Source organism: Rhinolophus ferrumequinum, chromosome 17 (genome assembly GCF_004115265.2).
Source record: "Rhinolophus ferrumequinum isolate MPI-CBG mRhiFer1 chromosome 17, mRhiFer1_v1.p, whole genome shotgun sequence".
Classification (NCBI taxonomy): domain Eukaryota; kingdom Metazoa; phylum Chordata; class Mammalia; order Chiroptera; family Rhinolophidae; genus Rhinolophus; species Rhinolophus ferrumequinum.
The window spans coordinates 31,104,361-31,119,614 of NC_046300.1; the positions used below are offsets into that span (position 1 = coordinate 31,104,361).

A 15,254-nucleotide genomic window follows, 5' to 3' on the forward strand; every position below is an offset into this window, starting at 1 on the left:
ATTGAGGTCTTTCACCAAATTTGGAAAGTTTTTGGTCATTATTTCTTCAAATTTGTTTTCTACACCAATCTATTTCCCTTCTCCTGGAATAACACAAATAATAGGTATGTTGATATTGTCCCATAGGTCCCTGAAAATCTGTTCAATTCTTTTTAATCTTTTTGTCTCTTTTATATTTTCTATTTCTCAGCTGAGAACTTCCATCTTCGCATTTATTTCAAGAATATTTTTGTTTACCTTATGAAACATAGTTATAATACCGTGTTTCCCCAAAAATAAGACTTAGCTGGACAATCAGCTCTAATGCATATTTTACAAAAATTAATATAAGACTCGGTATTATATTACATTATATTATATTACATTTATATTGTGTAAGACCTGGTTTTATAGTATATTATGTTATATAAGACTCGGTATTATATTATATTATACTATATTATATTATATAAGACCTGGCCTTATAGTAAAATAAGACTGGGTCTTATATTAATTTTTTGCTCCAAAAGACGCATTAGAACTGATTGTCCAGCTAGGTCTTGTTTTCGGGGAAACACGATAGCTGCTTTAAAGTCTTTGTTTAACTGCAACATCTGGGTCATCATAGAATTAGCATCTATCATTATCTTTTGGAGATTAGTCTCAGTTTTCTGGTTCTTTGTGTATTGAGTAATTTTGAATTGTATCTTGGAGTTTTGAATATGATGTTGTGAGAGTCAGGTCATATTGAAATCCTCTGTAGAATGTTGATTTTGTTTGTTTGTTTGTTTTAGCAAGCAGCTAGCCTGGTTAGGTTAAGACGGCAAGTTCTGTCTTACTGTGGGCAGTAGTAGTTCCAGGGTCGCTTCAGTTTCAAAGCTTTCGCTATGCAATTTTGGGTCTGGCCACACGTGCCCAGCCCAGAGGTCAGCCCCAGACATGTGCTGGTTCATATCCATAGTTAGTGATTTCTTTTCTCTCTAGGACATAGCCCCCATCCCCTTCGGATTTCCAGGAGTCCCTTTTCCTGGCCCTTGCTTGCTGCCTTATAGTACCACACCATCAGGGCTGCCTTTGAGGCAAAATGGCAGAAAAAAAGAAATGAAAAATAAGGAGATTGCCCCCATACTCTTCAGACGACCGGGGACCCTTTGCTCAGTTCTTCTTGCCTGAAAACTGATGTTTTTCTTGGTATTTTATCTGCTTGGGAGCTACCACCACGCTGCTGTGCAGCAGGGCTATCCTCAGAGCATGGCTGGGAGGGAGAAAAAAATTCCGAGCTTTTCCCCTTGTGCTCTCTGGCCTGCAGGGGTCCCTTTTCCTGATTCTCTGGCCAAAAAGAGTTTCTCTGCAGGTTTTTGCAGCTCTCCAGTTCTGCAACTAGGGCTGCCCTGAGTCAAAGGCAGGAGATACAGGAGCAGGGAAAACCTTGGAAATTCACCCCCATGTGGGTCACTTCTTTAACTTCCCTCCCAATCTCCCTACTTTTGTTTACTTTTCAAAATTCTCAGGTAGTTGCTTTTTCGATTTTGTTCAGTTTTCTGTTGTGATCAGTGGGAGAGCTAGGCTCTAGTGACCTTACTGAGTATTGGCTGGCACTGGATGTCTCCTCTTTCTAGATTTTTAAAACACTTTTTGATAATCCATACATTGTTTTCTTTTAATTTCTTAAAATGTATTATGAAATATTCTAAATATACAAACAAGATAATAATTTATTGAACACTTATGTTATATCAATTTTACCAGATATAACGTAATATTAAGTAATATGTCATTGCTTGCTTTAGAGTTTTATTTTTATTTTTTTAAGAAACAAGAAATTAACAGATTTACTTACGGTCCCCTGTATATCTTTCCTGATCCCATTTCCTTCCTCCCTTTCCACAGTTAATCATCATTATGCATTTGGTATTTTTCATATTGTCATGCATGCATTAAAATTCATTTTGAGGCTTTTTAAAATGTAATGTTTCCTGTGCAGTTTTTAATTATTGGTCATTTAATGCTTTCTTAATAGATTATATCTTTTTTGTATTAATATACATTGTACAGAAACCAAATGAATTCTTATACTAAGTTTTTTAAAAAATATACTTTAACTTGAGTTCAACTGAAGTTTATTTTTGTTCCAGCCAAATTTTAAGAAGATAATATTAATGACATTAATAGTGTAAAAGAGATTGTAAAGAGCTATAATTAATTGAATAAACAATTTCAAGGGTTATAGAGTATCTATATGCAAATCTATCCTTCCACTTGTAGTTTTTATCTGTTTAAGTTGGGTCCCACAGGACTAGTATAACATATGAAGAAGTTATAGTGACAAAAATGTTAAGATCTATAAAAGAAAACTGTAAGAAATATACTTAGTATAGTGTTTTTTGAAAGCAATTCATGAACGTGAATCAATCCTCTTAAAAATACCTGCTTCTAGGAATCAATATGAAGTGTGTATTGAGATTCAAACATAAAGATGTGCAATCTAGTACTATTAATAGCAAAGAAAATATCCGGGAATTGTGAAAAGTTTTAATAAACTTAATGTAGGTGTTCAGCAAAATATGTAGCCTTTAATTGTATTTAAGAAGAACTTAATGACAATGGAAAACATTTATGATAAGCAAAGGTGCATGAACCAGTATTACATAAACTCAACTATGTAAAAATATACTTGGATAGAAAAAAAGACTAGACGAAAATATGCCAGGATATTAATAATAATAATTTATAAGTTGATAGTATTATTGGGTACTTTTGGTGTCTTCTTTATACTCTTTATGCTTTTTCCAGATTATCTACAGTGGACTTGTATTAATTTTCTAATGCAAGAGTATAAATACAGTCCTATGGTAACATTTTTCTATGTACTTCATCTTTTATATTACTAAATAGAATGGCATCATAAATTATTTTAGTTTGAAAGGTCAAATTTACCATAGAAGCTGATTCTGAACTAATATAATGAAGTTCCAAATTATTTAGATGTTCCAAATACTTTAGAAATTAATTTTAGAATAATTCAAATAAGAAATATAGATATACTTTTTGTGTTATATCCGATTTTTCTTTGTAATAGGGCTTTGCAATTTGCTGATGTAATCGTGTTATTTGGTGCCAGATTAAATTGGATTTTGCATTTTGGACTTCCTCCAAGATACCAGCCAGATGTGAAGTTTATCCAGGTACTCAGAGAACAGAGAAGAGAGATTTAAAATCAGAGAGATCTGTAGTTTATTGTTCTCCCTCTCAGCCATTACCAGCTCTGCTTTCTTCTTGGCTTTTGTAAAAAACCATTTCTCTTTTTTAAAAAATAGAATTTTATAAATTGTCTAACATAATTACAGTTACCAAAGTAAGCTGCCTTTTCAAGCCTATGAAGCATACGTAATGTGCCACTTCTAATCAGAAAATCTTTCAAAATCAAGTTTTAAATAGTTTGAAAAGCCTAATTTGCCTCTTCTTCATGGTTCAGGTATATTTAAAGGTAGACAAGAGAGGTTTAATGAAGTAGGATGGTAGAGCAAAACATTCAGCATTGTGTAGGATTGAGTTGTTCTCTTAGATGCCAAAACTTTCAAACACCCTTTGTTTGGAAACCTCTAAACAATGCTGCTTTTACCTATGTTATTAAACAGAGTATTTGGAATACATGCTGACCTCCTTTTGATGACTCTTGACTTGGGATGACCCTCTTTTTTTTTTTTTTTAATTTTATTTAAGTGTGTTTTTCCAGGGCTCATCAGCTCCAGGTCAAATAGTTGTTTCAATCTACTGTGTTTCCCCGAAAATAAGACCTAGCTGGACCATCAGCTCTATTGCGTCTTTTGGAGCAAAAATTAGTATAAGACCTAGTCTTATATTATGTTATATGAGACCCGGTCTTATATTAAAATAAGACTGGGTCTTATACTAACTTTTGCTCCAAAAGACGCAATAGAGCTGATGGTCCGGCTAGGTCTTATTTTCGGGGAAACACTGTAGTTGTGTAGGGCTCAGCTCACAGTGTCCCACGTGGGGATCGAACCGGCAACCTTGTTGTTAAGAGCACCGCTCTCTAACCAACTGAGCTAACTGGCTGCTCCTATAATGACCCTCTTTATAAGCCAGTTTTCTTACTGGTGTGGAAAGTACTGCCTACATAGTGGCATGTAAACCTGTTCGACCTGCACAGATTGTGTATGGTATTTGATCATCCAGCTACAGTTGCTGTCTTCTCTTTATTTACCTTTTACTTAAGGAATCAACTTCTAATAGTCCCTTTCCCCTGAGACCATTGAGAACTGAAACCACAAACAAGGGAGACCTGGGTTGTACCTGGAAGATGCTGCCACTTCTTTGATTTCCCCTCTTGATTACAAAATAAAGTGTATCCCCTTTGGGGTGGCTGAGTTACTCCTGCTAGCAGAATGTATTTTCACTTGCCCATGGCCATCTAGAAATGGAGCTTCTATGTGGGAATACATGGAAAGTGATCATGCCTTACCCTAGGAGTGATCGTGCCTTACCCTAGGAGTGGCTCTCAAAATGTGGTTCCTGGAACAGCGGCATCAGCACCACCTGGGAAACCTGTTAGAAATGCACGTTTTGGGGCCTTTCCCCAGACACCTACTGAGATCAGAAATTGTGAAGTGGACTCTTGCAATCTACAGTTGAACAAGCCTTCCAGATGATTCTACTATATGCTCAAATTTGAGAACTCCTCTAAATAGGAATTCCAATGTAATTAAGTAAAACCTTATTATTGATTAGATTCAGAACTATAATTGACCAAGTGAAATGCACTCCTGTGGGTATAACAGAACAATACCAGTATTCTACGGAGTGGATTTTAAAATAAGGGAAGATGATGCAGTTTCTATACTAGCTATGATACTCATATAGTTCCATGGATTTTTATTTTTATTAAGAAACTTCTTGACTATCACATCTTTATCATGTTATATATACATAATTCATTTATTTAGCCTTAATTGACTTCTTAAAGAATTTAAGAATAAACATGGCTGGTCTACAGTCTTGTCTCTCTTTAGGTTGATATCTGTGCAGAAGAATTGGGGAATAATGTAAGACCTGCTGTGACTTTGCTAGGAGACATAAATGCTGTCACTAAACAAGTAAGAGCTTTTGCCTGGGTATTAATTTATATGGATTGGTCTTTAGAGAATAGTTCTTTAAAATGTTTCAGTCTTGGTTCACTTGGTGACAAGTCTGATAATATCTGTTTTAAACAATTTATGATGGAAAGCTATCCTTAAGTATAACTTTGGAACTTGGTAAATCCAGCTTCTTGTGTACAGATCAATTTTATGGGAGTAAGTTAAGCAGTTTTGGAAGGTGATTAAAAATTTAAAGGCATTCAATAGGCAAGCAGTGATTTATTAAGTACGATTCAGCTATCTGAAAAATTACAATACAGTTTCCAAAGGCACTGAACTGACAGCCAAGAAGTGGCTTTATGTACTGGAACAGTCTAACTTAGTATTTCTTTAGGCATTAAAGAGATTTTTACTCTTCAAAACTGTAATCAGTGACTTGTTCAGAGTCGTATAGTTTGTACATAATTTATACATTTCATTGTGACAGGAGATAAAATATAGTCACATTTATCTCTTGATTTTGGATATAAATTGCTATTGTTATCATGATTATACAGTATTAGTGTGCAATCCCCAATCACATATTATATTAAAACACTGGAACATTTGGCCTGTACCATGGGAATCCCTAAGTATTTAGGGCCGTTGGCCTTTCTGTAAGGGTTCCTTGGAGAAGGTGATTTTCCTTTTAGTGTCAAAGATGGACAAGGGCTTAAGAGCCCCAGCCAGTGAGGCGTGGGGTAAGTAGCACTGTGCTCTGCCTGTGGTTATTCCAGCATGAGGCAGAAGTCCACACTGACCCAAACAAACCTTTCCCTGTTACCTATTTATCTTCCATCAGTTGTTTGCTGCCTAGAGGAAAAACAGTATGAGTAATGTGAAGGGGAGGATAGTATAACAATATTGTCTTTAAGAAAAGATTTTTATGTTAATAGAATTTCAGTTCATTTTCAAGAAAGAAAGAAAAAGTTTGTGGTGTTTTTCAGCTTTTAGAACAATTTGATAAAACACCGTGGCAGTATCCTCTAGAGAGCAAGTGGTGGAAAACTTTGAGAGAAAAAATGAAGAGCAATGAAGCTGCATCCAAGGTAATACTGGACCCACTGAAACTCAAGAATGCTTCAGATTCATGGTTCAGTTCTGTCATAGTATGGCATATGCATTCCTAAAAGTCACCACCCTATGCAAAATCATACAGTGGAAACCACTGGGCTCATGGGGAAAACGCTTTAGGGGCACAACTCGCAACAACTTTGTGAAACATTAAGATAGGAACCTAATAAAAATGGTGGCAAAGATGTGTGTGAATGTGTGTGTGTGTGTGGCACTTTACCTTGGAAAAGACCTACAGTTTCTTATGGAAGTGGGCATTGGAAGTGTTACAGCTTGTGAGTTATTGTGGTGGAAGGAGGGTGATCTAACATTGAATAGAAAGTTATAAGAGCCTATGTGGATGGGTGTGGCTTACTGTCCTCAGTTTGACCTTGACACCAAATTACAGTTGAAGTCTTGGAGCCGTAAATCCTGGGGCATGTTGGGGCATGTTTTTCTACCTTTAAGATATAGATTCTTCAAGGCATGCATTTATAATAGATAGGTATTTCATTAAAATTGAAATTTTAATCTAATGTATAGCTTTTTCTTTTTTTTTTAATTGCAGCTTTACTGAGGTATGATTGACATATAAAATTGTAAGATATTTAAATGTACATTCTGGTGATTTAATATACATACACATTGTGAAAGGATTCCCCCATCTAGTTCATCTTTATTTTTATGTATTTTTTTTGTGAGAACCTTTATAGTTTTCTTAATTCATTTAGTTGTTACTGGAAATTCTTTTGTGACTTCATCAGCTATCACTTGCCTGATAGCTGAAGGATTTGGAAATTGTAGTAATATATGAAAGCACCAAAACATCCACTACTAGCACTAAAATGAGCCACTTCTGCAGGATTTGGCATTTTCTATTTAAAGTCTTTGTATATAGTTTTCTGTCTGATTGTGAGAATGGTTGTTCCCGATTTTTTTCACTGTTTTGTTTATTCCTTTGCATCTTGGTTCAACTGTGTAGAGTTTACTGTGTTCGTGTAGTATTTGTCACTGACAGAATCATGCATGAGCAAACATGAAATCCAAGTTATGCTCATATTGTTCCCTAATATATCAGTCATCTTGGAATAAATTCCCATTTTCAAAATAAGTGGAATTGATTATACATGATTCTGTCTTTCATTGGAATTTTAATCAGTGACTGTTCTAGCGAGCCAGTCTCACTTCTATTTCCTTAATGGTATGATTAATTCCTTCTCATCCCTAGGAATTATGTTAGTTTAAGATGGAAAGAAGTTGCCTCTATTCTCTGGTGTAGGAGCCTATGCTACACCAGATGGATGGTCCCTCATCCATCTTGGGTATAATCTCCAGTGGACGAAAGTAGCACAGGTGAAGAAGCAGTGCTGGGACCAGATGGGATTGTGAAGCCCCATGTGGCTTCTCTCAGCTCAGAGACTCTTTAGAATAGTGGGTGAAGCATATCCCCTTAACTCTCAGTGCATGTAGGGAAGAACCAGGTTTTCTAAAATCCTGACTTCATTTTTATTTAAACTTAGGGTCATATTTTAGATGAAAATATTCTAAGATGAATTTTTCCTTTTTCTAAGGCAGTGTTTCCCTAAAAGTGCTCAAGTAGGACTGGTTAGTTTTGTTTAACCCAGTGTTCCCAGCTATCTTTACTATAGGACTTCTCAGTCTTTAACAAGTTAACGTGGAACTCCAGGAAGAGGGATATGCCCTGGCTTATTTGATTGTGTCCCAGACTGGGAGAGAGACCCATTTTTCATAGCATGTCCCCAGGACTATTCATTGATCAGTTAGCTTCTCAGACCTGGGCATTGGTGGCCATTTGGGTACCTCGTAGTTTGTAGTTGTTACCTGTTTCCAAATGAGTTTGATAGTAGCTTATTGACATTGTTTATTTTCATTACATCTCAATCTAATTTGATTATATTTCCCTCTAATATTTTAGGAATTAGCTTCCCAAAAATCCTTGCCTATGAATTATTACACAGTATTCTACCATGTTCAAGAACAGCTACCCAAAGACTGTATTGTGGTAAGTGAAGGAGCAAATACTATGGATATTGGACGCACTGTGCTGCAAAACTACCTTCCTCGTCACAGGTAAGGCTGCCAAAAAATAAATTATAATGTGTTAAATTTGAAACTACAATGATGCAGATTAGTAAAACATTTGAGAATTACCGATGTTCAGTGTATAAGGACATAGTTCATAGAAATATTCTTAAGTGAGGTTCTAGAGAGTTTTTACGCTTCATAGGTCCTCAAGACCATGTGATAATATATGTACTCAGTATTCTAAGGATATAATCAATCTTCCAAGCAATCACGAATGATTTTTTCCTCTCATTCTGCTTATCTTTGACAAATTAGTTCCTCACAGTCTAAAACTTTATATTAAAGAAAGTGTATTTATTTTTTATTTTATCATGAACCATGTGAATATGTCTAAATTTGTGCCAGCCGTACCATTTGTGACATGCCCCAGAGAGTTTCACTTTAGCTTCATTCCCCAATAGGCTTGATGCTGGTACTTTTGGAACAATGGGAGTCGGTTTGGGATTTGCCATTGCAGCTGCTCTAGTGGCTAAAGATAGAAACCCAGGACAGCGTGTCATCTGTGTGGAAGGAGACAGTGCCTTTGGATTTTCTGGCATGGAAGTGGAAACCATCTGCAGGTAAAACAGCATCCTGAATCAGAACATTTCTTTCTCCAAAATATGAAAAATTCTGCACGTGACCCACTTGCCTAACCAATGCTTCCCAAGCGTCAGTCATGTGCCAGGTGCCACTGCACAGCACTGCGCTGTCCTGAGAACATGGTCTCAATAACACCAGGCTCTTTCTTACCCAGGCAATGTGTTCACAACTTATTTACTGCATGCCAAAAACCTGCCATATTAGGGGGCATGGTTTTGAGGTCACTTAAAAAAATTCTGTCAGAGAAAAGCTTGTTTTCTGAAGGGAGACAGCAGAGCATGGTGATGCAGAGCGTGGCCTTGGGGTCACATGGCCCGAATTTAGACACTGACTTGACCACATCAGAGCCAAGTGACTTGGGTTAAGCCACTTCACCAAGCTTCAGTGTCCTCTAGACTAGGGATAGGAATAGTAACAGTTCCTGCCTTAGAAGATGGTTGCGAGGAACAAATGAGATGATGTAGGTAAAGCTCAAGGTGACTGCTCAGTGAAGTGAGCTATTCAGATTATAGTTGTGAGGATTTGTGGAAAAACTCGTAAGTTGTAGCTCCTACTGTAGAAGTATGGGGATTTATTTCTTTTTCCCCAATTATTTAAACTAGGAAAAGCATTCTATCCTTAGCCAGGGCTCTTACCAGGGTTTTTGTAAATCATGTTTTGGGGCTTTCATAGCTTTGGTATATAACATTTTCCAGATCAGAGAGAAAGTATGTGCCTGTTAGAGTGTCTGTATTGAGAACCAAGTCATATGCACCTAAAACATCATTTGTGGGGAAGTCAGCCTTCTAGAGAGGGAAGTAAAGCCATTCCCTTTGAGCATGGAGAGCAAGCCGTTACCCCAATCAGTATGCAGTTTAGTTTTGTTTTTACACCAGATCTCAGAAATTATGTTTGCAGACAATAAAGCCCATGTTTTTTTTTCAGTCGTTAGTAAAGTTTAATCAGCCTTTTTTGTCTTTACCATACTGTTGAGCACATTGTTACTCTCTTTTTCTCCAATTATTACACCATGTAATGTTTTTCTAATTATGGTGAAATGGTTTGAGAGGGAGAGAGTGTATGCTAGTCACTTGTGTACTTCCCACAGCATCTAGCAAGTGCCAGTTGTCTATGAGGAATTTAGTAAATGAAATTTAGTAAAATTTCATTTACTGAAAGTTAGTAAATAGAAAGGTACATTTCAAACAGAACTCCTAGGCACCACCTGAAAGTTGTGCTTCAGGGGATATTAAGTATGGAAGGTGTCAATTCTTATTAACACCTGGATCTGTGAAAACCAACGTTCAGAAAAGCTCAGTAAGTTGCCCAAGATTCGTAGCTGCATAGTAGTAGAACCAGATCTACAAACCCCTAATCTTACATTCTTTCTGCTACTCCATGATGTTTCTGTTAATGATTGATATAATTTATTAGGATAACAAATGCTTAATGTTTAGTCTTACCCTAATGTTACAAAAAAAGTTTATGGGGAACTGTCCATTTTTAAGTTAAAATATCAGCCCAAAGAAAAGAAATTGCTTTAGAATGAAGAATGATTTCCTTTATATTTTGCTGTTATTTTAGGTACAACTTGCCAATTGTACTTTTGGTGGTGAATAATAATGGAATTTACCAAGGTTTTGATACAGCTACTTGGAAGGATATATTAAAATTTGGAGATGCTACTGCAGTGTAAGTAACTCAGAATAATGTATATTTACTTTCCCGCATCTATTTTAATCTCTCTTTTGCCAACCTTCCAGTTTTTAAAAAGGGACAAAAAGGTAGGTGAATTTGTCTGGAGCTGTAAGGAAAAACTTGAATCTACCATCAGTGAATTAATCTAATCATGTGTTCTGAAAACATAACCAGCCATCAACTCCTTAAAACTTGTATTTTTTTTTATTTACAAAAAGGAGAGATCAAGTATAAAGATTGTACTCAGCTGCCATCTGATTATAAATGAGAATAAAATATTAATTCTACCCTTTAAAAACAAAGTCTGCTGTATTGGAATGTGCTTCCATGGTGTGAGTATTGCTTGTTTATGTTGTCAGCCCCTCTAAAGGGCTAATATGGTTCCTCTTAGCACAACCATCCATGATTAGGCACTTCAATAAATAGTTTATGATCGGGGAGCCACTGAAGACTCAGACAAATGAATTTGATGTCTAAGCCTTGTTAGTGAAAGAGCTTATTGGAAAATAATCTCAGTCCTACTCTTCCTACTAGACCATGTGGGAATACAGATGTTTATATCCAGAGGTCTTCCTTTTACCACTTAGCTAAATCTTGATCACCTGTTGGCAGAGCTAACCTGAGACAGTATTGTGGCTGGTTGTGTGGTGTGAGAGAGATGTGGATTTGTGAGTCAGCTTGGAGGTAGAGCAGGGTGTGGGAATGTTTGCTTATGCTTTACTGACTTCATTTGCTGTTTTGTTGTTATTTGCTGTTTTGTAGTAACCATTCCTTTTTTTCCTCTTTTTCTTCTGGATTCATAATAGATGGTTAGCCTATGCTGTTTAGGGTAGTAGCCACTAGCCACATGTAGCTATTTAAATTAAATTAAAACTAAATTCCAGAGAGCCCAGAAATAAACTGTGCCCCATATGGTCAGTTCATCTACAACAAAGGAGGCAAGAGTAGACAATGGGGAAACAACAATCTCCTCAATAAGTGGTATTATTGGGAAAATTTGACAGCCACATGCAAAAAAATGAAACGAAACCACTTTCTTACACCATGTACAAAAATAAACTCAAAATGTTCTAATGACTTAAATGTAAAACCTAAAACCATAAAACTCCTAAAAGAAAATATGGACAGTAAACTCTTTAGCCTTGGTCTTAGCAATATATTTTTGATATGTTGCCTCAGTTAATGTCAACAAAAGCAAAAATAATCAAATGGGACTATATCAAACTAAAAGCTGCACAGTAAAGGAAACCATCACAGTAAAAGACAACCTAGTGAATGGGAGAGGATATTTGCAAGTGATATATCTGATAAGGGGTTAACATCCAAAATATATAAGGAAATCATATAACTCAACATAAATAAAACAAACAATCCAATGAAAAACCGGGCAGCGGACCTAAATAGACATTTCTCCAAAGAAGACATACAAATGACCAACAGACACGAGAAAGATGTTCAACATTACTAATCATCAGGGAAATGCAAATCAAAACCACAATTAAATATTAGCTCACACCTGTCAGAATGGCTATTATCAAAAAGTCAACAAACAAGTGTTGGCAAGGATGTAGAGAAAAGGGAACCCTCCTGTTCTGTTAGTGGGATTGTAAATTGGTAAAGCTACTATGGGAAACTGTGTGGAGATTCCTCAAAAAATTAAATATAGAACTACCCTATGAACAGCAATTCCAGTTCTGGGTATTTACCTGAAGAAAATTAAAATGCTAATTTGAAAAGATATGTGCACCCTTATATTCACTACAGCATTATTCACAATAGCCAAGATACGGAAGCAACCTAGGTGTCCATCGATAGTCGAATGGATAAAGAAGATGTGGTACATATACACCATGGAATGTTATTCCACATTAAAAAGGGATGAAATGTTGCCATTCATAGCAGCATGGATGGACCTAGAGGGTATTATGCTAAGTGAAATAAGTCAGATGAAGAAAGACAAATACCATATGATCTGACTTATATGTGGAATCTGAAAAAACAGAACAAATAAACAAAACAAAACAGACTCATAGATACAGAGAGCAAAACTGATGGTTTCCAGAGGAGAAGGGGGTAGGGGAATGGGTGAAAAAGGTGAATAAAAGGTATAAACTTTCAGTTACATTTATTTTATAATAAATAATTATATTTATTATATAGTACATATATTACTTATAGCCACTGGGATGTACTGTACAGCACAGCATATGGTCAGTAATACTGTAATAACTTTGTACAATGATAGATGGTTAATACACATATCGTGATCACATCATAAGATATATAAATGTTAAATCACTATGTTGTACACCTGAAACTAATATACTATTATATGCCAACTACACTTTAATAAAAAATTCAGAAAAACAACAGCAAAACAAACAGAATTCAGTTCCTTATTTTAACTAGTCACATTTGAAGTGTTCACAGCAACAGATTTTTAGTGGCTATTCTGTTGGATGGCACAGATGTGAAACTTTTCCATCATCACCAAAAGTTATGTTGGACTTTGCTTCATAGACAATAAAAAAATACATGGACAGTTTTGAGTACTGGCATCGCAGTTTAAGTGTTGGATATAAAAGTATACCTTTCAATTTAGCCTAACTTTTTCTACAAACTATGTTAGAGAATGACTTTTTCTGTTTACTTGTGACCTTCTTTTTCAGGGCTCCTCCAATGTGTCTTCTGCCAAACTCACATTATGAGCAGGTTATAACTGCATTTGGGGGCAAAGGGTATTTTGTACAGACACCCAAAGAACTCCAAGAATCCCTGAGGCAAAGCTTGGCGGACACAACTAAACCCTCTCTTATCAACATCATGATTGAGCCACAGGCCATGCGGAAGGCCCAGGTAAATGTGGTTGCTAAGCAGAAAGCAGAAATGCATCTTTACTCCCACCCCCCAAAATATTTACCAAACAGAACACCCTGTAATTCAGAGAGTTTTTTTGAAGCCATTTCTGAGTTTGGCACTTTCATTTGTTTGTTCAATGAATATTTGTTGAGAAATGTGTTAGGTATGCTGTGTCAAGTACTAAGAATAGCATGGTGAGCAAAGCCAGGCTCACCCTCACATCATGGAGCTAACATACAGTCGGGGAGGGGGACAGTCCAGTCACGTCCCAACTGAATGCATTACAACAGTGAGGCAGTTGCTCTGGAGGAAGGAATCCAGTTCTGAACGAACATATAAGAAAGGAATCTGACTTATATTGGGGTCCCAGGGAAGGCTTCTCAGAGGAAATAATGCTTAAACTGAGATCCAAAGTATAAGTAGGAACAAACTCAGCAAAGAGGTGGGGGAAGAGATATGCAAAGGCTCTGTGGCAGTGGGAGTATGGCAGGTCTAAGGAACTGAAAGAGGCCAAAGTGCTTAGAGGACAGAGTGAAGGAAGCACAGTGGGAGATGAGACTACAATAGGGTGATTTGTGCAGTTACATTCAAAATTCCTTAACTTTGGCCTCTAAAGCAAAGCTGCAGTGTAGATTATAGCGGTAAAATAAAGAACAAAGTATATAGCATGGTCCTCTTCCATCCCAGATTAAGTTGCTTTTTGTACTTCGTTTTGTACTGTGATCCTGATTCTGCTACTTGCCTTCTCATATACCTGTCATCCATGCTTACATGTTGTGTATCCATTGTTTTCAGAGCAAATAATTTTTTCAAGTAGTTTTTGTCTTGGTTCTTTATACATGTCTGCTGTGAGATCTTTTTTTTTTTTTTTTGAACAAGTGGGCAAACAGATACCTGGACTATCAATGAAATGTAAATTAACTATTGGGAAACTGTGAAATATATAGAATTCTGAAACTCTGTTTCTGTAAAAACAGATATCAGAGACTTTGGCAAGAGGAACAGATTAGAAATATGAAACAGCCAGAAAACAATTAACAAAGTAGCAAAAACTACATACCTGTCAATAATTACTTTAAATGTAAGTGCATTAAATTCTCCCACCAAAAGACAGAGTGGGGGTAGCCGGTTAGCTCGTTGGTTAGAGCATGGTACTAATAACACCAAGGTTGTCGGTTTGATCCCCTCAAGGGCCACTGTGAGCTGTGCCTTCCTTAAAAAAAAAAAACAAAAAAAAACATAGAGTGACTAAATGGATCAAAAAATAAGACACATATATTTGCTGCCTACAAGAGACTCACTTCACATGTACGTACACACACAGACTGAAAGTGAAGAGATGGAAAAATGATATTCCATACAAATGGAAACCAAAAGAAAGCTGGAGTAGACTTTATAGACTTAACTTTAAAACAAAGACTGTAATAAAGACAAGGGCATTACATAATAATTACAAGGTAAGGGCATTACATAATAATTACAAGGTAAGTCCAAGAATAGAATATAGCATTTGTAAATATTTATGCACCCAACACAGGAATACCTAAATGTATGAAGCAAATATTAACAAGTCTAAAAGGAGAAATAAATAGCAATACAATAATAATTGGGAACCTTAATACATCTTACATCGATGGATGGATCATCCAGAAAGAAAATCAGTAAGGAAACATCAGCCTTAAATGACATTAGATCAGATGGACTTAATAGATACATACAAAACATTTCATCCAAAAGCAACAAAATACACATTCTTCACAAGTGCACATAGAACATTCTCCAGGATAGATCATATTTTACTCACAAAACAAGTCTTCATAAATTTAAGAAGATTGAAGTCATACCAAGCATCTTTTCCAA

At 36.1% G+C, this 15,254-nt stretch overlaps 1 protein-coding gene across 2 annotated transcripts in view; it reads left to right on the forward strand.

The window, feature by feature from the left end:
• Window positions 1–15,254, forward strand: part of HACL1 (2-hydroxyacyl-CoA lyase 1) — a 30,706-nt gene that overhangs the window by 13,741 nt on the left and 1,711 nt on the right. For both annotated transcript variants that reach the window (XM_033132973.1, XM_033132974.1), the window contains 7 exons: window positions 3,059–3,164; window positions 5,013–5,096; window positions 6,065–6,166; window positions 8,107–8,261; window positions 8,678–8,836; window positions 10,422–10,529; window positions 13,205–13,391. In XM_033132973.1, coding sequence (XP_032988864.1) covers window positions 3,059–3,164; window positions 5,013–5,096; window positions 6,065–6,166; window positions 8,107–8,261; window positions 8,678–8,836; window positions 10,422–10,529; window positions 13,205–13,391 — 901 coding nt within the window. The remainder of the gene's footprint in view (window positions 1–3,058; window positions 3,165–5,012; window positions 5,097–6,064; window positions 6,167–8,106; window positions 8,262–8,677; window positions 8,837–10,421; window positions 10,530–13,204; window positions 13,392–15,254) is intronic.